At 41.1% G+C, this 26,013-nt stretch overlaps 1 protein-coding gene across 1 annotated transcript in view; it reads left to right on the top strand.

Moving 5' to 3' along the window:
• The window catches only part of slc8a2b (solute carrier family 8 member 2b), a 199,520-nt gene extending 178,876 nt beyond the window's left edge, over positions 1 to 20,644 (top strand). Inside the window, exons 14-18 of the mRNA XM_042227025.1 lie at positions 1,895 to 1,912; positions 7,714 to 7,838; positions 11,520 to 11,619; positions 16,879 to 17,157; positions 18,118 to 20,644. Coding sequence (XP_042082959.1) covers positions 1,895 to 1,912; positions 7,714 to 7,838; positions 11,520 to 11,619; positions 16,879 to 17,157; positions 18,118 to 18,494 — 899 coding nt within the window. The 3' untranslated portion in view covers positions 18,495 to 20,644. The remainder of the gene's footprint in view (positions 1 to 1,894; positions 1,913 to 7,713; positions 7,839 to 11,519; positions 11,620 to 16,878; positions 17,158 to 18,117) is intronic.
• Positions 20,645 to 26,013: the final 5,369 nt, after the last annotated feature.

Genomic DNA, 26,013 nt, shown 5'->3' with positions numbered 1-26,013 from the left:
CTTTTCATAAGGGTCTTATGAATCGCTCTTTGTCTGGTCCCTCACCAGGTTACAAAGTGAGAAGTATAAATGAAATTCAAAGAGAATATGCTCCACATACACAGACTCGTATTATCAGAGGGTCTTTTTATATGCAAATAATATTTACGTCTAAATTTTGTCTCATTAGTTGCTCCGTGATGCACAAGTTTGAGAGTGAGTCATGTGTTTTGAGACTCAACTTTCTTTCCAGAATTGTTTTTTTAACCGTGACATTTGAAAGAAGCGCTAGTTGACGGTTATTCAGTGTAGAAATGTTTGCTTTGTATTTACAAGACATCATAGACGGGGCTGAGTACTGAACCTTGGCGTGTTTCATACTCGTTAAAACGCAGCTGCAGAGGTATCAAAGTACTGCAAATGTTTGCTTTCACAAAGCTGGCGCTGAATTTCTCTTCTGACTTTAAACATTTAAAGCAGTTTCACAGCTTTGCATTCATGAAGCTTGTTTAAGAGTTTGCCTTAAACAAGCTTGTATAAAAATGAAATGTATACATTTTTACATTCAGATTTAAAAAAAAATATGCAGCACCCTGAAACAGAGGATTTTATTGTTGGGTCTGTTCCGCAGCGATGAGTCTTCATACTCCTATCCATACCTTCTTACAGTTTTCAGCAAAGCTGCTATTTTTAGATCTCTCCTTAGAAGTCTCACCAGGTCCACTTGTACATATTCTTTTAGGCAGAGTCTTCTATGAGTGTCAAAGAGATCATCCATCAACCTTTTCTATTTTGTTCCATTTTTGTGAGGTGTTGCATGTTGGTATTGCAAAATGTGTATATATATATTATTTATTTATTTATTTATTTTAGCGTGCTCTGAGCCACTCAGGTTTTCTGCTGAACGCTGTCACACAAATGCCACAGGATGTTCATGTTGACAGTCTCACCCTGGGGGATGAATTCATGGTTCACAACGCTCTGATTGTCAAAAATGACGAGCAGGCTCCTGGTCTTCCTGTCACCGGGATCACAAACTGGACTCTTCTTGTGAAATCTGCAGAAAAGTGCTCTAATGCGGAGGCGCAAAAACAGAATTGAATGTTTGCTTTCTGTCTAAGGTTGAGGTGTGTGATGAAATGACAGAGCGCACAGTGTGCATGGTCTGAAGGGAGCGTGGTAAATAGCAGCTACTGAGCTGAATGAATGAAGGAGTCTGAATATGATCTCAAAGATGACCATGACTTTAAAACAGCTGTTATGTTTTTCGCATTTCAAAGCTTTCAGCCTTTCAGTCACAAAACTAAGTTACACCTCTTCAGTAAATTCACAGAAGAGGCTTTACAGCAGCTCAGACTGCAGCTGGGCTTTATTTGTCCCAGATGAACAGGTGGACAGCGGCACATTATTTGTGTATATTTTTTTGTCTTTTCTTTTCCTTTTTTTCTTGTCTTTTACTTGTTTGTTTGTTTTGTTTGACCCACTCTCCTCACAAGGATCGATAAAATTTCATCTTATCTTAGGAACACAGAGACACACGTCTTCAGGGAGACAGCCATTCATCTTTCATCCATCGACACACAAACCCTGCTTTTCTCTGTGTAACGTGGAGACGGGACATTTCCTTTAAACTTCAGATGATTTTCAGACTGTCCTTTGTGTTATTAACTTGGACAAAACACTAACAGCTGAAAGACAGACGAGTAAGAAACGAGATCGTTGCTGAAGGCACTCGAGTTTTACTGTAAAGACAAAAAGGTTTTACTGAACTGTTAATATTGACTCACTTGTGAGATCAGGTTTGCGCTTTCATTGTGGAGTTTTGTTTTGATTGTGCTTTCCCTCCTGAATGTTCGCTGGTACTTACTGCTCTTCTTTTCTTGTCCACATGCCCTCCTCTCTGTTTGCTTCACAGCTCTGCTGCTCAACCAAGGTAAGACCATCTGATTAGTTCCTCTGCTTCAAACTGTCAGGACGTCTGAGTCGAGCCACAGTTTTTCATGCTCAGTCAATATGTTGATTATTTTGTGGAATAATGAATGAAATGAAGTGAAGCAATTATAGATATATATAATTTTTCTAAAGCCTTTTAAAGGTTTTTTAATGGGGAAAAAGAGAAAGAACATTGATCTTTTAATAACAACTGGTAAAGGTATTCAATTATCAGAGTCACTGATGATTCACTTTTACGTCAGCTCTCCAGCAAAGGTTGACATTTAAAAATGGTATTTTAACCCACACCGAGGCATGAACATATTTGGAGCGAGACGATAATAAATTCGGTCTGACTCAGCGCTCCATCATTCTGTTTGCTCTTCTGGCTTCCTGCTGATTCTGCCTCAAGGAGGAAGGAGAAAAATAACCTAATATCAAATGCCTCACTTCTGCACTGCTGTCAGCAGCTTAACATGCACATATAAAACTCATCCATGTTGACACATAGACTTTTTGTGACACTGTTTCTGAAGTTTTTAATCAGTAAAGTTTGAAAACATCACTGAATTTCTATATATCCACAGAGCAGAGCCAGAGGATTTGTAGAGTAGTCTGGACACTGGAGTTATGGGGCTGGTAACCCTGACAAGCATCACTTTGCTGTCTGCTAAGTCTCACTTCTGCTAACTGAAATCACTAACATGGATTTTTGACTTCTACCTCGGAGGAAACACAACTTAACTGATGATTGTAGACATGTCCTCGAAACCAACAGAGGAAGGTTAAGCAGCACTCAAGCAGGAGAAAAAGGGATAAAGGCTGCATTTGCTGTCTTCTTCTTTCAGCTACCCCCTTTTAGGGTCGCCACAAGGATCATCTCACTCTATCGCTAGCATGCTCCTCTGTCACACCAAGCCTCTGCATGAATCTTCTTTGTCGTCTTCTTCTTTTCCTCCTGCTCGGCAGCTCCATCTTTAAAATCCTTTGCCCAATATATCCACTGTCCCCAAAAGTTGATTCTGTTCATCTGGTCGTAGCGTTTCGTTACTCCTCTGCACATGTCCAAATCATCTTAGCCCTTCCTCTCCAACTTTGCTAACTTTTCTGATCTTGTCCATTCTGCTCACTCCCAATCAAAACCTTATGGTCTTCGTCTGTGCCACCTCCACCTCCACCTCCTGTCTTTTTGTTACCGCCACCGTCTCCAAACCATCATTTCCTTACACACTTACTACTATCCTTGCCCCCTGGACACTCGTCTCCACACTCTTCATCCTGTCTCCATTCTCTTCTTCACATCTCTTGCTTTGTATGGTTGACTCCAGGTATTTAAGCCCATCTCCCTTCACTGGCACTGCTCCTTGCATGTTTAATTTTCCATCTGCCTCCCTCTTATTCGAACACATATATCTTGTTTTGCTTCTGCTGATTTTTATTCCCCTTCTCTCCAGAGCATACCTCCACATTTCCAGGCTCGCTTCCACATGCTTCCTGCTCTCCCTACAGATCACAATGTCGTTTCCAACCATCATAATCCACAGAGACTCTCGTCAGTCACCATGTTCTTTACCACTGCAGACAAGAAGGAGCTCGGAGCCAGAGTACCACAGTTTCTCTCTCAGCACCCTATCATAGGCATTCTGTAGATCCACAAAGACACAGTGAAGCTCCTTCTGACCTTCTCTATACTTCTCCATCCGCTCTCTCCAACCAAATATTGCCTCTGTAGATCTCTTTCTCAGTATCAAGCCATTCTGCTCACTGATCTCCACCTTTCTTCTTAACCTAGCTTCAACGGCTCTTTACCATAGCTTCATGCTTATCACCATTATCCCTCTGTAGTTACTCCACCTCTTCTCCAACACTTGTTCTCCATTCTGCAGGCATGTCACTCTCCAAGATTGTGTTAAACAATCTGGTTAAGTCCACTGCTCTCTCACCTAGACATCTCCATACCTCTAAAGGTATGTCACCTTAACCAGTGCTCATTGCACACTTCCACATCCTCTCCATAGCTGCTCTCACTTCCTGCGTGCTAATCCTCTACACTTCCTGATCCACTAACTGTCCTTCATCCGTCCTTCTCTCTCTCATTTTCTTTACTTATCAGCTACTCAGAGTACTCCTTCCACACTCGTCACTCATTACTACATTTCCATCTGTTTCCTTAATCTCCCCAACCAGCTGCACATCCTTTCCAGCTTAATCTCTCTGCCTGGCTAATCAATGCAAGTCCCTTTCTCCTTCCTTAGCCTTACATATAACTCACTGTAAGTCTTTTTCTTTGCCAGCTAGGCCCTCGGTACTCCTGTCTATTTTCTCCATCCTGACTATCCAACTTCTTCCTTTGAATGTTGTCCTATACTTCCTTGTTTCGCCACCAAGTCTTCCTACCCTCTTTCCTTTATCCAAAGGATAAACCAAATACCAAATCTTGGGACTTTTCCTACAGCTGTGCTTTCTCAGTTATCTACTGACTCTTCCTACCACTCGGTCTGCCTCAACTCCTCCCTGAACTCTGTGCAACATTCTTCCTTCTTCAGCTTCCACCATTCATCATCTCCTTAATTTCCAAAGTCATCCTACAGACTGCCAAGCTGCATTCTCCTCTGACACCAGCTTGCATCCACCTATGTGCACCTTCTCCGCCATTATGCCACCCTGCGCTCCTGCCTCTTCTTGAAGTCGGTGTTCACCACAGTCCTTTCGTCCTGGTAGCAACCATATATCTGTTCTTCCACATTTCTCCTTACAACAAATCTACCCAACACCTCTTCATCACTTCAGTTCAATTCACCTACATGTCCATTCTGCTCCTCGCCCTGAGGACACTCACTTCCACTCCACAGTTTGGCATATCCACCCAACATCACCCCTTTGATTTTCAGCTTCAAACCCATGATCCCATCTGAAATTTTAATTTAAAGAGTTTCCAATTTTTAATTTAACAATTTTAATCACTCATAAATGCAATAATTATTCCAGATGATTTTTATATTCTAGATACAGCAAAGTTGTTATAGCCCCCTGTTTGCATCTGGACCACAGCAGAGCTGTGAGCAGCTTGTGAATAAAGACTCACAAAAAAATCAACACTTGGTGGTTTGTACAGATTTGTCAGAGTGTTTGTGGCCTTTCTAAGTCAAGAATATTATGAATATTAATACTATATTATATACACAGCTTATTGTTCTGGAGTTTCACGTGTGGAAAGCTTAAAAAAGCAAAACTGTTTATATTAAAATAAAATGCTGTCTTACATGATATCCATAATGCTAAAGGAAAGGAAAGAAGATGAGGTGAGATATACTTTTGTTAAATCCCATCTTGGGAAGTATAATAACATAGAACAGCTCAAAAAGCTCAATAACGTAAAAAGAAAACAGTCTAACAAGTACAAAAAAATAAAGCAACATAAAATCACGTAGCTCAATAAGTAAAAATCTATATAAGCGTTTTATTAAAAGAAATAGCTCCACAAAAAGAGCTTACCCAGTTACCAATAAATGTCAGATCACATTTAATTAAATATATGTCAAATCAAAATCGCAGTCCTCCCACATTTTCATTTCAGGAGCTCTTTTAAGTTTATGATCAACACAGACAGTTAAAAATCAAAAATCAATGCTCAGCTCTGCCAGCAGTAAACAAACAGACAGCCATAACATTTTTCCATTAACTAAACCTTCCAGAGTTTAGAGTATACTTCCTGTCAAACTTGCTATCAAAGCAACTGAGCAGCTTTAACCTCAAATGACCGACTATTAGAGGCAGAAAAAGCATGAATGAGATGCTCATAGACTGAGGAAAAGTGCCCTGAGTGCAGGAAGCTCTCCAGTAGAAGTGGTTTACAATGACACTTGTTGACCTGAAGGTAATTTCTCATTCAACTCCATCGACTGTCACAGAGGGGGAGGCAGAGCTCCTTCCCTGAGGTAAATATGTTTGTGCTCAGAGAAGTACCTTAAAGCTAAGAGAAGTCACACAAGCCGAGTGTGTGTGTGTGTGTGCGTCGGTGTTTATGACAGCTTGAAATAGTGCCAGTGAATACTGCCATATGCTGCTTTGCACTCTCAGCCTTTTTGGAATTAGATGTATACACCATAAAGTGGAGAGGGGAGGTCTAATCCTCGTCTCTTTCCTTTCTTCTTTTCTCTGAGCAGAAAGGCCACGCGAGTAAATCCCGCTCGAAACACAATGAGCCTTAAACTCAAGCTCTCTGTGAACCCCCAGACAGCTACTACCTGTCTCTAGTGTAAGGAAAATATTGTTGGCTGTAATACAAACCCTGATTGGCTCTCGGTTATTTCTCCAAGATGAACTCTGGTTGGTGTAGCTGCCGTTGCCACTCTGTTGGCAGTTGATCAGTAAACCAAACTGAGCCATATGTCAGCGTAAATGAACTCTTTCTGCAAGCTCTTTAGTGTTTTCTCTCACAGATTGAAGCAGGTGTGTATATAAAGCACACGGTTTAGCTTATTAGCATTTTGCATTGTTTCAGCCAGCTGAATTTATGCCATAGAAAAATGTTAGAGTTGTTTTGGCTTAAAGTTGGCTGTTTATGCTCATTTTCAGCTGCTTAGTTTTATTATCAGACTCCACTGGAGAAGCTTTTCATGAGTCAAAGTTCATGATGATCCTTAAACTGAAGGGCTATACTGCAGCCTCGGCTTATCCACAGTCTCAAACAAGCTGCTTTAGCTCCTCCCCTCATAAGTCATAAGCAACAATGTTGCTTGGTTAAGAGGAAGGCCTCACATAACTATTTTTCCATTTGTTAACACTGATTTATTTTTTTTTAATAACAAAGGCACAGTGAGTCGATTTGTGCAGTTATAAATTTTATTTGTTTAAGTCATTTATTATGCAAAATTTTAAAAAAAAATTGCTCTGGGTCACAGGAAAATAAATCTTTGAGTCCAAAACTGTTGGTTTAAGTTTCAATATGTGGGTTTCATGGGCCAATTTTATTTTTTCAGAAATATAGTTTACATAAGCAACACTGTTTTCCACAAAGAGTGTCATTAACTTAAATTTCATAAGAAAAAATGTACAGTAAACTCCTCCAGGACGGAAATGGATTCACTAACAAATCAGTGATTTCAACACATTTCAGTGTGTTCCATTCTGTTTATTGCCTGCCACTTAAACCAAGTCAACCTGTTTGTGGTATCAACATTTTAAAACTGACTTGAATTACTGACTTTAAGCCGTACAAGCCCCACCCGAAACATACCCTAACCTGTTTGAAAAACATTTATGCCCCAGTTGGTCTGGTTTTAATGCTGGTAGAAAATTTGAGTTAACCAGGTTGTTTATTTATTGTAAGTAAAATTGGAAACACTGCAGCTTAAATCACCACATCTATGATGGTGAAGATGATCATTTTGATTATGATAATAATGAAACTAAAACTGACAAAAGTGAAATCTTTTGGGGTTTTCAGTTTTTAAAAAAATCCACTCTGATCAAATATGAATTGAATGACTCTTATGTAAATCCCTTAGACTGACTCACATAATGTGACATGCTTATGCCTTAAATTATTTTTTTATTTTAGTATTTCTCTGAACATATGGTACAAATATTCTGCCACCCACCCTTTGTCTCCATAGAGCGACACATACGCAGGTATCTGTCACGTACACATAAAGACTCGTATTTCAGGCTCATGGTGATGCGCACAAATGCTCCTTAAAATAAAACACTTCATTGTGGAAGTACCATTACAAGTTTCTTAGTTTCAGGCCAGTCTCACTGTGCCGTCCCTTCTCTTTCCTTCACATCCATCTTCCACAGAGGGGACAGAGGGGCAGATGACTGCTGAGGAGGAGGAGGCTCGGAGGATAGCAGAGATGGGGAAGCCCATCCTGGGAGAGCACAGCCGACTGGAGGTGGTCATTGAAGAGTCGTATGAGTTCAAGGTGATGATTCATCTTCTCTTCTTCCTCTGTCACACCGTTGTCCTCTCTGTGCAGTAAAAAGAATTTTATTGCTGCATGTCTTTTTTTTATTGAAGTTATTGAATGTGTTAAAATTTAATACATTGATGACTTATTGATTATTGCCCCACAGCAGCTTTAACGTTTATCACTCCACTTGATTTATTTATTGCAGTTAAAAACAAAGAAAGGAGAAGAAGCAGCATAGAAACTCCATTTGGGATAAAGCAGAGCTCAGCACGTTGTTTGAGGGAGCTGCAGAGGACAGAGTGTGATAGGATGTGGGCTTGTTTTGTAACACTAGATTTGTAGTGTTATTAGAAGAAACGCAACAAACCTAAGCTGACTTGCAACAAGTTTAAATGCACACCTCAGTGTTTCCAAGAAAGTGCTTATCCTCCTGTGGCCTCAATACAAACTCCAACAGTCTTTCATAGCAGTTGGGTTGTAGTTCCTAAATGAGGGCAGTGATCATTTGATCATACTTTATTCATCCCGAGGGAAATTGGGTTAAGGCTGCCAGCCGTGCCAGCGTATGTAGTGAGTGTATGTATGACCCTTTGCATGGTTTTAACTTTGAAAAGCCTCAAAGGGAACGCTACAAACTTGCAGCTCGCCCTACAGCTCCTCTGACTGGGTTGTGTTTAGTGGCTTAGGACTAAGAATTGGTTTAGGCGGGAGGAGTGAGTCAGAGCCACCACAGGTCCAGAGCCAGCGAGTAAATAACATTTTATTTTGTGCTATTTTAATTTCAAGTGAACTAATAATGTCTGTATTTTATTACTTTGATGAATTTCACTTTTTTATACACACACCTCATGCCATGCACATATTCCATATAAGCATGGCAACTGTTTATTTATAAGGACAGGTGGCTCAGTGCTTTTCTATTACCACCTTTAGCATCTGCTGGACCTTTTATTTATGAAAGAAACGGAGATAATTCTACCATGTAAATGTTAATTATGGTGATCCATTCATTCATTTTCTTAACCAGTTCTTACCAGTTCAGAGTCTCTCGGGTGCTGGAGCTCGTCACTGCTGTTGTAGGCCCAGTAGCAGGGTACACTATGGAAGTTGTCAGTCTACTGCTGCACTAACACAGAGAGAGAGAGACACAACCATTCATGCCTACGGCCAATTTACAATCACCCAATATTCACGTTATTCATCTGTGGAAGGAAGCTGGAGGACATGCAGACACAGGGAGAGCATGCACGCATGAGTCACAATCTTCAGGGTGTTATCAGCCCAGCAGGCATCTACGGTTACATCACAAAGAAGCCTTTAGAGTAGAGAGGTTGCATTTTCTGTGCACTGAGACTCTCTTTTCCCTCACATCTTTCTTTGACCTCATGATATTTCCATTGCACTGCAGACAGAGGTTAATTTACTGATTTCTGAGGGCAAAAACAAATGCTAAATAGAAGGAACTGTGCTCTCCTGGCAGAGTTATGCAATCCACCTTTACGCTCTTTCTCACATTGTTAAACCTCGGTCTTAACCCTCTCTCAGTGTGCCGGTCTAAAGTGGGTTTAAATTATTGAAAATGCATGAGTTGCCCTCAATATAGCAGCTCTGTCGAGGCACACGGAGGATGCAGACTCTCTTAGAGTTTGCAAAGCATCCTCCGTGTGCTTCTTTCCTCTGCAAGCTGTCCAGATATTTGCATGGTGCTTTGGGCTGAGCTCAGGTTGGATTTTAAGCAAATAAAAGCAGCCACCACCTCCACATAAGCCCTCTGCCTCCTGCATGCTCCAAGCAATAACATTAGATTAGTTTACTGGTGACAAACATGCAGAAGGACCATTTGGATGGATGATAATCCGTCATTTTTAATTACACTTCACGAACGTTTAATTAAGGAATCGTATCAGGTCACTCATGTGAAAGGACCATTTTCTGTTTTGCTAGGAGGTTTTTATTGTATTACAGGTCTGAGTCTGTGTGAAATACACAAAATTAAATAATTTAACCATCAACAAGTTCTCTTAATTCCTGTTATCATCTTATGTAAGCAGTGGGTGTTTCACAGGTTTTAAATCATGAAAATCCTTCTTAAATGCAGTGAATAACACATGTCACAATAAGCAGTCGCTGAAATACACCTTGTTTGCTTTTATGCTTTCCTCTGAATGATCTGGAATCTAATTAACACAAAATGTGTCAAAGCAGATAAGGTCAGCTCAACGAAGGACACGAACGACTCAAACACCAGTCTCACTCTAAGCCAATTAAACGCGAGCAGAAGCTTGGATTTGTTTGAGGATTAATTACACGAGGAACGAGCGCTGAACAAACATCAACAAAGCCGACGGAGGAGAGCCATCATTCCATCATCACATCAAACACCATCCACTGAGACACCAGATCGTCATCCTCCGCTTGATTAAACCAACCCCTTGTGATCAAATAAAATTGTACTTGTCGCTCATCATTAGTGGATAGTGTGAGTGACCTTGAGGAATAACGCAGTCACTGTGAAGTATGTAAAACAGTGGGAGAGGTGTGCATGTTTGCACTGTATCATCTGCTCCTTCTTGTATTTGCTGGTTAAATTGCTGAAGTGAGTTTCACAGCTCCAAACTCGACCGAGCACACTGAGCTTTTACCTCATGTGTTTGTGCAGCTGCAGACAAACTGCACGTACTTCAATCATACAGAGACAATTTTATCATCGATGCCCAGATGTTGACGTTTTGGCTTCGAGGTCTACACACAGCTCCTCTAACTGAATTGAACTGATGATGGGTGTGTCATTATATGGAAAATTAAATAATCTGAAAAGGAAAAAGAAAAAAATGTGTAACACGTGCAGCAGTGAGTGAAATATCTGACGTGGTGTCTTTGTCGGCCTCTCTTCATATATGACAGATGTCATGAAAGCTTACGCAACTCGTAACTAAATACAGTGTCATTTAATTTAGGTGGTCGTGGTTAACACGATCACCTAATATGCAAAAGGTCCCGAGATCAAAAGCAGGTGGAGACACAAACCCTGGGGAGAGGGTTGTGTCAGGGATTATATCGGATGAAGAAATCTGTGCCACATCTGCTGTTGTGATTCTTTGCAAGTAAGAAATCACAAAGACAAACAAAGCTCGTCTTTATGATGCATCTGTTCAGCTTCTGTGAGAGTTTGCAGGTAAACCATCAGCTGGATCTGGTTGGTTGTCCTTATGTTAGTATGAAAATCAGAGTGCAGAGCTTTTCCCCTTAATAAATGAAATCATTTAGAAACTGCATTTTGCATTTACTCAGGTTTCCTTTGCCTAGCTTTATGTTACATTGTGTTTGATGATCTGAAATACAAACGAGCGGGCAAATCCTTTTTTCATACACTGTAACTGTCAAAACTGAATCAAATGCCCAGAAATAGTCTTCCTCCTAACACTTCCTATAACGCAGCGCAGGAGCATCTTTTATTAGAGCCGTCCCACCTGCCGGCTGCACTTTTAAGCCAAAACCGTCCTCCTGACAGGTAAACTCATGTGTGTGAGTTTTTGAAGGCCCCCTAAATAGTTCATTTTTCAAACTTTTCTCCTCTTCCCTTCAGCTGCACAAAGCATGACTAACAAGCTCTATCTCACCTGAGTGACTCTTGTCACCTATCCTTGGATTTAATTGCTTGCTAATGAAGTGTGTTGTGCTTGTGATTGGCAGAGCACTGTTGACAAGCTCATTAAGAAGACCAACTTGGCGCTGGTTATCGGCACACACTCCTGGAGGGAACAGTTTGTGGAGGCGGTCACTGTCAGTGCAGGTGAGCTCTGTTTGTGAGAGTCTGTCAGTGGACGCATTACTAGAGTGAACAAACAGCTGTCACATGGACGCTCTCCCCCCTTTAACGACACAGTCAGCCAGTCTAAGCAGAAGCTGTGAGTGTGACCGAGGATCATCTGAAGTTTAGGATTGTTACGCCTCCTCGAGGGCAGGAGGGGGTAACACAACAACTCCAGATACTCGGTACAAGTTTTATAAACAGAAACAAGTTTAATGGCAGCTTTCTCACAAAAACAATAACCAAAATTCATACAACAAATATGGGGGAGAAAGGGACAGTTAGGTTGGGCCAAAAAAAACATGGATGACACCAACCTACTTATCTAGTGTTTCTAACAGAAAGGACTCCATGTGAGTAGGTGTATGGCGTCCCCAGACTTAGCTACTCCTCTTTACTCAAACCACAACCTTCAAACAAATGAAATACACCAGCGGCACTCTACACATGTGCCAAACAATTCTAAGCAAGGAAGAGAGATCTGCTCCCAGCCACACGTGAGTCTCCTTATCAAGGTGTGCACTCCTGGTTTGTCCAATCAAAGCCTCCTTCCTCTAATTAGCTGGAAATCCCCAAATTGACACCAGCCTGCAGTCTGTGTACCTGAGAAAATGGCAAACAAAAGGAGAGGGAAAGAAAACATGCAGCCTGCAGACACGTAACAATGATTTTGATTTTGGCCATCTGTAAAAGTGCCATTAAAGAGCCTACTGTGCTTTAAAAATGATCCACACCCTCACGCAGACTGCTGTGACACATCGACTTGATTCATAATGAATTAAATTGACGTTTTAGCATTTTGCAAACTAATGAAACTAAAAGAAAAGCTGTTGATCCCTTTTTTTACACTAAAGCCCCACATTTGCACTTCAGTCACATCTTGATTATATGTTTTAAAATCCACCATTAGGTGTACAGAGACACAATTACAAAACCGTGTCATTACCCAAATGGGCATAACTACAAAAAAGGACCATATATTTTCCAAGTGCCTCTTTAACTTGGTCATCTCCATAATATAAAGCTCCTCGAGACAGGTGGTGTTGTGATTTTGGTACTGTTTAAATGAATTCAGTCATTTTCCCATCATGACAAATTTTATTAATTAGTCCACTACTATACTAGGTTCAAGTAGAGATAGGAGTGCTACTGTAATGTTGCTTCATGCTGGTGTAATTCATGTACACTGTCTGGCCTAATGTGTGTATAGCTATAAGACAGCACAGGATTAGGATAGAAGGAGGCTGCTGAATGAGTGAGCTTTCACCCAGCCAGCAGACTGGTATTAATGTTACGCCAGCCTGAACAAAGCCTTGTTAGCTACCGACACCTGATTGTTTGCATCGTCTGCTGTTTATTAAAGATTCTTCAGGAAGACAGTTTTGGTAACTCGGATTTGTATGCACAAGTTTTCATTTGATGTCTAGACTAGAATTTAGCCAAGTTACAGTCTCTTGGTAGGATACACAGAAAATCACTCCTCCCAGTTAAGATGCTCAATGGTTACCAGCCTGGTCGGTAATAGTAAGATTTAATAAAGATAGATAGGAGGGGAAGTTCCCTCCCTGGGCTCCTGCTTACAGGGATGTTTAACACAGCTATAGCTCAACAGCTGTTCAGAGTTGAGCACGATCAGCTGTAATACAGCTATCTCCACATTAAGCCAGAACTCATGTTAAAAATGTCCAATCACCTTTTAATGTGCTCAAAACAGTGAACTCAAAATCACTCAGGCAACATGAAGTCTGCCCTCTTTGTGTTTTGTTTTAATAATGAGATGCAGAGTTTTCCCAGCTTTGCTTTAGAAGATACTGACATTGGCTGTTTAAAAGCTGCCAGATGAATTTCACTGAAGGAGAAGACTGATCAAATGTTGTGGGTAAAAGGGGGATTTTACCAAGGCGGGGCCTTATAGCAGGATCACAGACTGTATATAAAAGATATACAGTGACGTCACCGTTGTGGCATCATCAGCTAAGGGAGGGGTGGATCGGAGTTAGAATCAAAGTGACACTGCGTCTTCATATGTGGGTGACTTGTAAATCCCTTGATGAAGCATACTTTGCTTTATCCTCTATCCTCAAATGCTACAAAATGACCTTCATGTTCTTTTTGTTGTCATCTAAAATTACCAATTAAGAGCATAAACGCATCAAGAAGGTGAGGGAGCTCATGTACAAGTCTCCTTTCTTCAACCTCAAGAGTTCCCACCTTTCTGGTGATTTAAAAGAATTTCATTTAAAAGAAAGGCTTTATTTTCCAGACCTGGTTGCTACATCTATTTTTACACACAGTATGTACTCAGCGTGCAATTGTTACATTGTATCTTCACCCCAAAAAATTAGTCAGATAAAAAAGAAAAGATTCATTCCTCTTCTCAAGCACATAAACAGCTGATTCATCACAGAGACGTTGCCCTTAGCCAGAGAGAGCAGGGTAGCAGCAGAGCTTACCCAGGGTCGCTGAGGTGTTTAATCATCATTATTGTCTAGTCCTACACCCACCTCTACCGGTCCCTGTAGCCCAGTGTGTGCCGTTTCCTCTTCTTGGATTCAGAAGCATCTCCAGCATGTCACATGTACAAAAACATGCTAGCTTGTAATGTTGTTGTTTTATTGTGTCACTTCCAAAGGCATTGATCTGTAAATGTTGTATAGAAAAAACACATTGAAGAAAATAGAGTCATCTGTTCTTATGGAAACACCAATCTCTCTGTCTGTCATTGAATTCTGTGTGACAGTGTGATTTAACTGAAATGTAAAACCGTAACAACATCGCAGGTAAATTATGCTAAATGAGAAAAAGATGCTTGAATTAGACATAATTCAATCCCTAAAAACAAAGCACCAAATGTTGCTGTAAGCTGCTCCTCTAATCAGTAAAATATATTAGCATGCTTCTAGTCTGTAGTGTAAGAAAAATAATAAGTCTAATATTTTAAATAGCTGCCTTTTTCAGGCACGAAGGGTCGGTGGAGGTCAGATTTGTAAGTGAAGGCCACCATCTAGTGGAAGTAACAGATCTCTGCAGACAGTCAGTTAACTGTATTCCTTGAAGCATATTTCTATGTGTACAGTGGGGCAAAAAAGTATTTAGTCAGCCACCGATTGTGCAAGTTCCCCCACTTAAAATGATGACAGAGGTCAGTAATTTGCACCAGAGGTACACTTCAACTGTGAGAGACAGAATGTGAAAAAAAAAAATCCATGAATCCACATGGTAGGATTTGTAAAGAATTTATTCGTAAATCAGGGTGGAAAATAAGTATTTGGTCAATAACAAAAATACAACTCAATACTTTGTAACATAACCTTTGTTGGCAATAACAGAGGTCAAACGTTTACTATAGGTCTTTACCAGGTTTGCACACACAGTAGCTGGTATTTTGGCCCATTCCTCCATGCAGATCTTCTCGAGAGCAGTGATGTTTTGGGGCTGTCGCCGAGCAACACGGACTTTCAACTCCCGCCACAGATTTTCTATGGGGTTGAGGTCTGGAGACTGGCTAGGCCACTCCAGGACTTTCAAATGCTTCTTACGGAGCCACTCCTTTGTTGCCCGGGCGGTGTGTTTTGGATCATTGTCATGTTGGAAGACCCAGCCTCGTTTCATCTTCAAAGTTCTCACTGATGGAAGGAGGTTTTGGCTCAAAATCTCACGATACATGGCCCCATTCATTCTGTCCTTAACACGGATCAGTCGTCCTGTCCCCTTGGCAGAAAAACAGCCCCATAGCATGATGTTTCCACCCCCATGCTTCACAGTAGGTATGGTGTTTATACCAAAAAGTTCTACTTTGGTTTCATCTGACCACATGACATTCTCCCAATCCTCTGCTGTGCTCTCTGGCAAACTTCAGACGGGCCTGGACATGCACTGGCTTCAGCAGCGGAACACGTCTGGCACTGCGGGATTTGATTCCCTGCCGTTGTAGTGTGTTACTGATGGTGACCTTTGTTACTTTGGTCCCAGCTCTCTGCAGGTCATTCACCAGGTCCCCCCGTGTGGTTCTGGGATCTTTGCTCACCGTTCTCATGATCATTTTGACCCCACGGGATGAGATCTTGCGTGGAGCCCCAGATCGAGGGAGATTATCAGTGGTCTTGTATGTCTTCCATTTTCTGATGATTGCTCCCACAGTTGATTTTTTCACACCAAGCTGCTTGCCTATTGTAGATTCACTCTTCCCAGTCTGGTGCAGGTCTACAATACTTTTCCTGGTGTCCTTCGAAAGCTCTTTGGTCTTGGCCATGGCGGAGTTTGGAGTCTGACTGTTTGAGGCTGTGGACAGGTGTCTTTTATACAGATGATGAGTTCAAACAGGTGCCATTCATACAGGTAACGAGTGGGGGACAGAAAAGCTTCTTACAGAAGACGTTACAGGTCTGTGAGAGCCAGAGATTTTCCTTGTTTGAGGTGACCAAATACTTATTTTCCACCCTAATTTACGAATAAATTCTTTACAAATCCTACCATGTGAATTCATGGATTTTTTTTTCACATTCTGTCTCTCACAGTTGAAGTGTACCTCTGGTGCAAATTACTGACCTCTGTCATCATTTTAAGTGGGGGAACTTGCACAATCGGTGGCTGACTAAATACTTTTTTGCCCCACTGTAGCTGTGAAATTTCTATTATAAAAATGTTTCCTATATCATTAATTTGTCTAATTCTACAACTTTTCATAGCTTTTTACAGGAATTAGCCCCTGTTATGGAGTGGATGATGAAAAATGTGATTTTACCATGATGGGTTTTGTTTTCATTGTATTTTGTTATGTTAAATATAAGATTTTTTTTTTTCAAAAAACAAGGACAATCTGGTTTGTATGAAGTAAGAGATGATGACTGTTCAAATAAGCTTATTTCTTTAACATTTCAACATTTAAGAAATATGTAATAGATAAAGGACCCAGTAAAAGTTTGATAAAGATTTTTTAAAGTGCTCCTGTACAAAAGTCAAAGGCCGCTCTGTCCTTTAAGGTGCTAAGATAGTTTGGTCACTTCAGGGTTAGAGAGCTACGACTGCAACAGCACATTTATGGGATTAATATCCTGCCACGCCATGAAACTGGCAGGACATGAATCCCACACATCACCTACAGAATCAAAAAGACCTTCCTCGTGACAGCGTAAACCCAGGTCACGTACTGGGTCCAAACCCCCTGAGTACTCTGAGTAGTATGATCTCCATGCTGTTCGTAACCTGTAAAAAATATCACTGTGTGTTTGGCTCTTCCAGGTGATGGCGATGATGACGAGGAGGAAGGTCGTGAGGAGCGCCTTCCATCTTGTTATGACTACGTCATGCATTTCCTCACTGTCTTCTGGAAGGTTCTGTTCGCCTGCGTCCCGCCAACAGAGTACTGGAACGGCTGGGCCTGCTTCTTTGTGTCCATCAGCGTCATCGGCCTCCTCACCGCCATCATCGGGGATTTGGCATCACATTTCGGCTGCACTGTGGGGCTGCGGGACACCGTGACCGCCGTGGTGTTTGTGGCGCTGGGAACTTCCATTCCAGGTGAGTAAATGTCCCGTTTCACTGTGTGAGAGAAAGAAAAGGCAGAAAGGAGTTTTTGATGGATTATGGGAGAGAATACCCAGATTTATGAGTGCATGTAGTGTCACTTTGTAACTTGTAACTCTTTCTAGTTGTTTTGTGTCTTTCAGCCATTTTGCTTTTTTGCATCTGTTTATAATCATTTATTTGTATCTTTTGTTTTGTAAGATAAGATAAGAAGAACTTTATTTATCCCGAGGTAAATTCTTTTGTCATACACATGCTCAATGCAGCAAGAGAGACAGGGAACAGAGGAATAGGATATACAATATATACAATAAGAATAGTGGTGATTTGTTTCTCTTTCTGGCCATTTTGTGTCTATTTGTCAGTTTGCATCTTTTTAGTTGTTTTTAGTCACTTTTTTGTCATTTTTGTGTCTCTAAATTATTTTATATCTTATTGGACACAAGCTTTGAGCCTCATTAAAGTAATTTTGGATCTCTCTGTAGTTGCTTTGAGTTTCTGTAAATCATTTTGTACCTTTGCAGTTGTTGTTTTTTTTCTTTTTTTTTTGTATCTTTTTGGTCATTGTTTGTCTCTTTGGAATCATCTAATTGCTTTCTATTAAAACCATTACTCCGGCTTCCTCCCACAGTCCAAAGACATGCAGTTTGTGGGGATAGGTTAATTGTTTAATCTAAATTGTCCACAGGTGTGAATGCGGGAGTGAAGCTGAGTGCGAATGGTTGTCTGTCTCTGTGTGATCTGTCCAGGGTGTACCCCGCCTCTCGCCCTATGACAGCTGGGATAGGCTCCAGCGCCCCCCGTGACCCTGAAAAGGAGAAGCGGAAGCGAATAGATGGATGGATGGATGGATAAAAAACATTTTCTGGGAGGGCGACTGTCTTTCTGTCTGTGTGTTTGTTTGTGTGTGCTTGAAGGTGTATGACCCACATTTTCCACTTTTTCCTCCCCCAGACACCTTTGCTAGCAAAGTGGCTGCCATACAGGACCAGCATGCGGACGCATCGGTTGGAAATGTCACTGGCAGCAACGCAGTTAACGTGTTCCTGGGGATCGGAGTGGCGTGGTCAGTGGCTGCCGTGTACTGGAGAATCAAAGGAAAGGAGTTCCAGGTGGATCCTGGATCACTGGCGTTCTCCGTCACGCTCTTCACCATCTTCGCGTTCATCTGCATGTCCGTGCTATTGTTCAGACGCCGGCCCTCCATTGGCGGAGAGCTCGGCGGCCCGAAGGGGTCCCGCCTCCTGACCACCCTCCTGTTCCTGGGTCTGTGGTTCCTCTACATCCTCTTCTCCAGCCTGGAGGCCTACTGTCACATCAACGGCTTTTAAAGAGGAGATGAAGAATGTTCCAGAAGAATTTTGCACAGCAGCACACACAAAATCTTTGACTGTCAGTCCATTCGGTCCACGGTTTAACACGAAACAAGTGTAAGATTCATCTGGTTAATAGGGCTTCAGATACATGTTCACAAACACACAAACACTACATTTAAGCATGTGTAAACAGCGCATTTCAAACACACTCATTGTTACTTGAAAGATGAGGGTTAAGAGGAAGTATTTTTGGAGGGTGAGAGCGTGAAAACGAAAGGTTACTGCAGATAGTTAACGGGGAGCAGACGGAGAGTGACAGAGAATGACTGTGACGGGAGATTCAGAGGTAAAAAGAAGGTCAGGTCAGTCAGAGGATGCTTTATTCACGTTAAAGCCAGGTGTGTATTTTTTTTTTTTGAGTTGAGTTGAGTTGAGTTGAGGAGCTCACTTGCAGGATCAGACCACTGAGATGGATCACAATCCTGTGAGCATAGAAGGAAAAATACTTTTGTTTTCCTTTAGTCTCTCATTCAGTCCACCAACTCTGCAGCTTCATGTTTCTTCACTGAGGAAGTGGAGGAGCACTGCATCAAATAAGGAGTCAAATGTTTACAACAACATTACATTTGTTTACTACAAGAGATTCTTATATAGTGGTGATGCTTGTCTAATACACAGTATAGCTGAAGGTGGCTCTCCACACGCGCTGTAAATAGTACAAATATAGAGTCCAGTAATTTCACAGGGCAGGCTGCCACACAAAAGGATGCAGAGGCAAAAACGCAGGTTTCTACTGTCGTTGTCAGCAAAGCTTAGATGATTTTCGAATTCATGCACAGACTGGAACACTGGTAGTTGCAAAGATTACAAATGTCAGCGGTTTTAGTTTTAGCGACATGCTAAGTGGAAAATAAAAGTTTTAGCAACCAAAACAAGCAAATAGGAAGCTGCATAAGTGTAACACTGACTAAAAGAACATCCGTGTACCACTCGCTTTACCAGACCACAGCCCCTCTGACAGGGGCTTGCATATAAAGCTGAAGGATTATTTTTTGCATGTATAGCCATGTACAGAGCATCTTCACATTATATGTCATGTACATGCTATGAAAAAGGGAATAACCAGCCTGATTATCCACCTGTAAATTACATCCCTGTGTTTTTGTGTCGACTCGGTGAACAGAAACTGTCAGCTAGTCCTTGATGTTAAATCTTCCTGTATAAAACAGAAGAAGCCGTTTGGTCCAGGAGGAACAAAAAGGACATTTTCATCTCCTGAAGGACCAAATATGCGCTCTCACACTCCCGATGTGTGCAGTGTCATTTAAAAACTTTGTCTGAGGCAGTCAGATGGGCTGATGAGCTGCAGTCAGCCATCACTGTGTTACTGTTAGTGGCAGACTCGTCCATTCCTTTATCGTAAGCAACAGCAGCATGGGCAGACAACAGGACTCAACAGTGTTAGTTTACTCTGAAAAATAAAGACTCTAAAGTTGCTGACTGCGATCATCAACATCCGGTCTGCAGCATTTGTTAGGAAAAAGCTAATAATCTACACATTAATTAGGCTGCAGGACTGTAGTCTACAGCACACTGATGCTTTAAGATAGCAAACAAAGAATGCCTTAAGGGAAGCTCAAGTAAAAAAATCTAGTATTCAAGATTTCTGCTGTACAAACTGCCCAGGCTGCACTTTATTTAACATAACTAAAACACTGTGTTGTGCTTATCTTTTCCTCCATCACTCTATAAGTGGTTACTGTGCAATATACGAAGGGAGAACTGTCTCGAGTTTCCACTGGTTCGGCTAACACCAGATCCAGGTGGACCCATCATGTTGTCCCGTGCAATGTAATTCATCGCCTCTCCTTCACCAGAGGGTCTACTTCAAATGAGGATGTCTACACGGGAGTGGCATAGTGCCACAGCAGAGACTGGTTTCTATGGGAAATGCATTAGGAAACACGGCTCTGCAAGGCATGCATGTGTTGCTCAGTATTGCATGGCAGACTTGGAACAAATGTTCACAAGCTACTGAAGAAATTGGCTGCTAAATACACCATAAAACACTGGACGGTGTGCGAACACGCTCTGATTTGTTTCGACATTTCCACGCTGGCATTTCAGGGCTACTATGTTCAGCACTGAGATGCATGAAGCAGGAAAGCCAGCGTGTGAAAAATGTCACAACAAACAGCAGTAAGATTGTCTTATAATAATAATAATGACTAAAAGCTTCAATTATTATTATTAGTAGTATTGTAACTGCCTAATTTCAGTCCTATTAAATATATTTCTTTGAGGACATTGCATTTTAAACCTCTCACCCACAGATGATAAGTGCTATACAAGTGGAACTCTTCATTATTGTTGTTAAACATGACAATTTGAAAAGGATTCGATTGGTTAACCCTGACTAACTTTGTAAACTTTCTAAAATCCAGTTTTGTATCTTTTTCCTTGCAGACGTAGCCAAGGTAGATTTTTTTGTATTTCTAAACGACATTTAGGATAGTTTCAGTGTATAAAGCTGGTATGTAGACTACATGGTGTCTGAATTTAGTGGATTAGACTTTGATATATTTTCCACAGAGAGGAATCTCCCCTTTAACGGTGTAGTAGTGCATCATAACCAAACTTTAAAGCATCTAATTTACTGAAATACACGGTCCGCTAACTCATTTGTGTCTTTGTTTTTCATGTATAGTAGATAATTTATATATTTATTTATTTATTTATAGAAGATTATTTCTCTAAGAATAAGATGTGCTGCAGGTCCTTGAGGAGAACAGTTTGGAGTTTATTCATGGAGTTAGGTTTCAATGTGCAATACGAGAAAAGGTTCAGCTGCAGCTTACTTTGTTCGAGCTCGGTCCGTGTCTTTTTTTCCTGCCGCAGTGTTTGTTGTAACCCTCCGCCAGTGTACACTTCTTCATGTTGTCCTTGTGACGGAGGAACTTTGAGTGTAAGTAGCATGTTTACATAAAGAAACAGTGTGGAACATTGCCAGTATAATTGTCAGTCTCAGGCTGTTGTGAGCTAAAGTTTTGTAGATATTAGCTGTGGCTGTGAGGCAGGTTTGTTGTGTGTGAGGTTCAAACAATCCCCTGAACAGTACTCACTCAAACCACCAGGTGGGACCAACATTAGATATGAAACACACACACGCACACATGCAGAGGTCTGCTGAACTCTTGTGTAATGACCAGCACCAGCAGGAACAGAGCGAATCACCTCCACAATGTGTGCATTTGTGACCTCGGTGTGGCCCAGGAGCCAAAAACAGAACTGTCTACAATGTCCGGACAATGTTCCATGTTTCCACAAACTTCTGTACTAACTGTCGGCCTTTGGTCTTCGCTGTTCTGTAGCTAGATGTAATGCCCCCACCCCGGCTCTTATCAGCCTCCCCTCCTTACCTGCCCCTCCCCAGTGTGCATCCATGTTTACATCCCCTCCTGTGTTCCCCTGCACATGCATGACGAAGAAGCCCGGTGTACGTGGGTTATAGCAGCATGGTCTACTGTGATGGATGCCTGTCGGTCATTCTGTCAGATCGATTCCCCTTGTGAAATAAAGTGAGCAAGTGTGACACGCACAACCACTGCTCGGTTCAGACAGACTGAACAGAAACGCAAACAAGCGCCATTCCTGGAGTCAGAGTCTCCTCCTCACCTGTTTCTGTAGAAGCTGTGAAAAGAGATCCTGCTGTGCTGGGTCCAGGCTACATCCCAGGTCATCTTTTTGTTTGTTGCTGTATGATATTTCAGTGTCTGTGTTCGTGTTCAGCCTCCTCTCCTCCCCTCCCGGGTCTTGCTCTCTTCAGTGTGTCTCTCTGTGAAGTCGTTTCCTGTGATGATGAAAATTTCTCTCTGCCTGAATCTTTGTAGGGAAATAATGGCTGAAATTATTACGATGTCATGTGATAGACATAAACATTTATTCGATACTGTAATAAATTAACTAAAGATGATATTTAAGTTTTTTTTATGAAATGCAACAAAAAAAATCTTAGAAAAAAACTCGGTTTTGAATCATGGCATGAGGTGTAACGTGTTCCTGAAAGAAAACGAAGGTCTTTAATCAAGTGAAGTTGACCTTATTTAAATATAGTTTATTTATTTTCAAGGTTCAACGTGTCTGAGTCTTTTTTTATAACTGAACCAATATAACAGTCAAAGTCAGTGATTCGTAGAGTCATCCAGCTATCAAACACTTGCTGTAATCTGAAACTTAAAGGACATTTTTCATGTCTCGACTCATAAGTACAGTGAAATGTTTTGCAGATTAATAAGTAGTGGTGGTCACCTCACAGTAAGAGGGTCCTGGATTTGAATCAGTGGGCTGGGGGCTTTCCCATGTGTACCCACATGAGTATCCTTTATGCATGTTAGGTTAACTGGTGACGCTAAATTAGCTTAATGAATGGATGCCTGTGTCTCTGTTTCGACAGACCGGTCACCAGGTAAAAACAAATGTAATTAATTTAATTCTTAGCTATAAAGGCAAAGATTTGTTTGTTTGTTTGTTTTTTGGGGGGGGGGGGCAGTAATACAGTTTTTGTATCTCTGTACAGTGTCACAGTGGATTTTAACTCAAACGCTGAAGACATGATTGAATTTCTTTAAACTTAAAGCTTTAATTCAAGGGGGTTGCATTAGCTGAGGATTTTTTATTTTAATATATTTTAAAAGACTCAAAAGTACCATATGCACTTTCTTGGCCATGTGAGGCCCGTTCCCTCATTATCACAATAAAAGCAGATAAACAACTGGGATTGATTCGAGGGCTGAACTTCCGTTTCATAGCTTTTCACTGACACGCTTAGTAAAAAGTTGAAAGAAATGTTGAAAGTGAAGGAGGACATCAGGTTTCGTCTCCTGTCCAAGCGCCTTCGTTAGTTTGAGAACAGCTGTGGAGACACACAGCTCCCTATAACGTAAGTACTTGTCACGTCGGTGCTGCCCACAACTCCTGATTGACCTGCTCTGCTTCTGTTCTAGTCCTCCTGTGCATTTCCAGGTTATTTCCTTTTTGCCCCAGTTTTTGAATTTATCAATAACAAAATAACAATCTTCATCTAAATACAAGGAATAATAATAATAATAATAATAATAATAATAATACAAGGACTTAGAAATATCAGCAAATTATTGGAGGAAGATCGCTGAAACTAAAGGAATGGACATGTGGGAATGCACAAAGAAGTGGAAAAACTGGAGGGATCAATATGTTTGTCCCTGGAACAAAAAAAAACATACCACAAATTCTATCAGTGAACACAACCACGCGGTAATTAACACATATTACACTAGAACAAGGATAAATAATGGCATCATTGTCAGTCATCACAGTTCAGTGAGACAGCTATCACAATTGGCACTAAAATATAGCAACCATAGCTTCTTTAAGTGTAAATTTTGGTTTTAAAAGGGTCTATCTATCTAATGGTTCTCAGCTTAATCTGAGTGTTTCTTAGTTTTTGACTACTTGGTTAGTTTAACTTTTTCTTTCTTTTTACCTCAACTAAGAATCACCCTCCTCTGCACATGTCCAAACCATCTCAACCCTCTCCCACTTTTTCTCCAAACTGCTCAACTCAACGCCGCCTACAGACTATTTGAACTTGATGGGCATGTCATGCTTTCAAACTAGCTGCACAAGCACACATGTGTGACCTCTTTTTAAGTTTCAAAGACACATGAAAGGTACTTCAGTGTCTGGTGTGTGCAGTCTTATCTGCTCAGTGTCCTCTGTCACGCTGGTTAGCAGGAGTGCTGCTGAAGCACTAAACTGCTGTGAACTAAATAGTTACACTGAACTCACACTGCAGCCATGCAGCAGTTGAATTTTATTTCAATTCAGTTGTAGTTAATATAGCACCAAATCTAAGCAGCAAAATTAAGGGACGATGCAGGGTCAACTGATCCAACCCTAACTATATGCTCTATCAAAAAGGAAAGTTTGAAGCCTGACACTGACACTAGCTCAAACTGAGCTGTCCTTCTGATGTACTCATTTCTTTTTTTTTTTTCTTTTTTTCTGTTCTCTTCTAGTGTTGGTGTCGTCCCTGTGTCATTATATTTATTTATTTATTTATTTATTTATTTATTTATTTTTTGTGTCCCGTTTGGATCTTTAGCCATCAGAATTGTTGTCTTAAGGCCAAGAAAGATGCCAAGCGGATTTATTTTACCAAGTGGATCATCATGGCCTTGCCATATTGGTCCATTTGATTGACCTTTATTATAATTATGAATTTATTTTATTTTCAGTTGCTACAAACGGGACAGACATGACTGGGGGATAGGACAGGGAGAGAGAATGAAAGAAAGAGAGGGAGAGAGAGAAAACCAAAGGGGAGAAGAGACGGTGAGAAGGGGGGGAAGAAAGAAAGAAAAACAAACAAACAAAAAAAACAAAACACCTGGGTCACCTGTATGGAGAAAAAAAACAGAAGAGAAAGTAAACAACAAAGAGCAACATAATAAAAAAAACAGCACCATCACAATAAACTAGCTAGCAGTAGATATCAGTAGATACTAAATAATAAACGATATTGTGCAGCACGCAAGATAGACAGCGCACAATGTGCTTTGAGGCAGCAGCCAAGAAAGCTGTAGTCCGCGTCTGTGAATACCCGTGTGTACACCTGTGTGCATACCTGTGTGGATCAGCATGCTTGCATTCCAAAGGTTTCTCCATGTAATGATCTGCTAGGGAGTGTGGGGGAGCCACAGCCCCGTCCTCCAGGGTATGAAGCAGGTATGGAGGAGATCAAAACTCCAGACATGATGTACTCATTTCTAACTTTTTTCATCCTGCTCGCTCCCAACGAAAATCTTAGCATCTTCAACTCTGCCACCTGCCTTTCTGTCAGTGCTACCGTCTCCAAACATGCATGACAGCAGGCGTCATTACCAGCTTGTGAAGCTCCTCTTTCACTCTTGTTGTTATCCTTCTATCACAAATCACCACCGACACTCATCTCCTCCCACTCAACCCCACCTGTACTCTTCTTCACTGCGTGTTGTTTTGGATGGCTGACCACAGGTATTTAAATTCATAAACCTTCACCCTCTCTACTCCTTGCATCTTTACTTTTCTACCTGTTGCCCTCTCCTTCACACACATGTATTCTGTCTTTGTTTCTACTGACTTCTCTCTTGAGCATAACTTCACCTCTCCAGGCTCGCTACAGAAACGTTAAGCCCAAAATCCATCACTTTAAACTTTAATACAAGCACTTAAGAGACTTTCATTTCACTTGAATAGGGACTTCAACACTGTACCCCTGGGTTAACGGTTTGATACTCTACCATCTAAGCTATCCAGGGTCTGTAGCAGTTGCCTCTACCTTGTTCATCCTGGTGTTTCAAACCTAAACCAAAGATCATAGGCTAATTCAAGCAGGCGGAGGATATTTGTAAAAATAAATAAATAAATAAAATACAAAAAAGGAGATTTGTTTTTATTAAATTTTGTTAAGTGGCACAGTCCATCAGTAGTGAGTCCTTAGTGAAAGTCTTAAAAA

This window comes from Haplochromis burtoni, unplaced genomic scaffold, assembly GCF_018398535.1.
Source record: "Haplochromis burtoni strain Fernald_Lab_line unplaced genomic scaffold, NCSU_Asbu1 Contig_238, whole genome shotgun sequence".
NCBI lineage: Eukaryota > Metazoa > Chordata > Actinopteri > Cichliformes > Cichlidae > Haplochromis > Haplochromis burtoni.
This window is presented reverse-complemented; position numbering and strand designations above follow the sequence as displayed.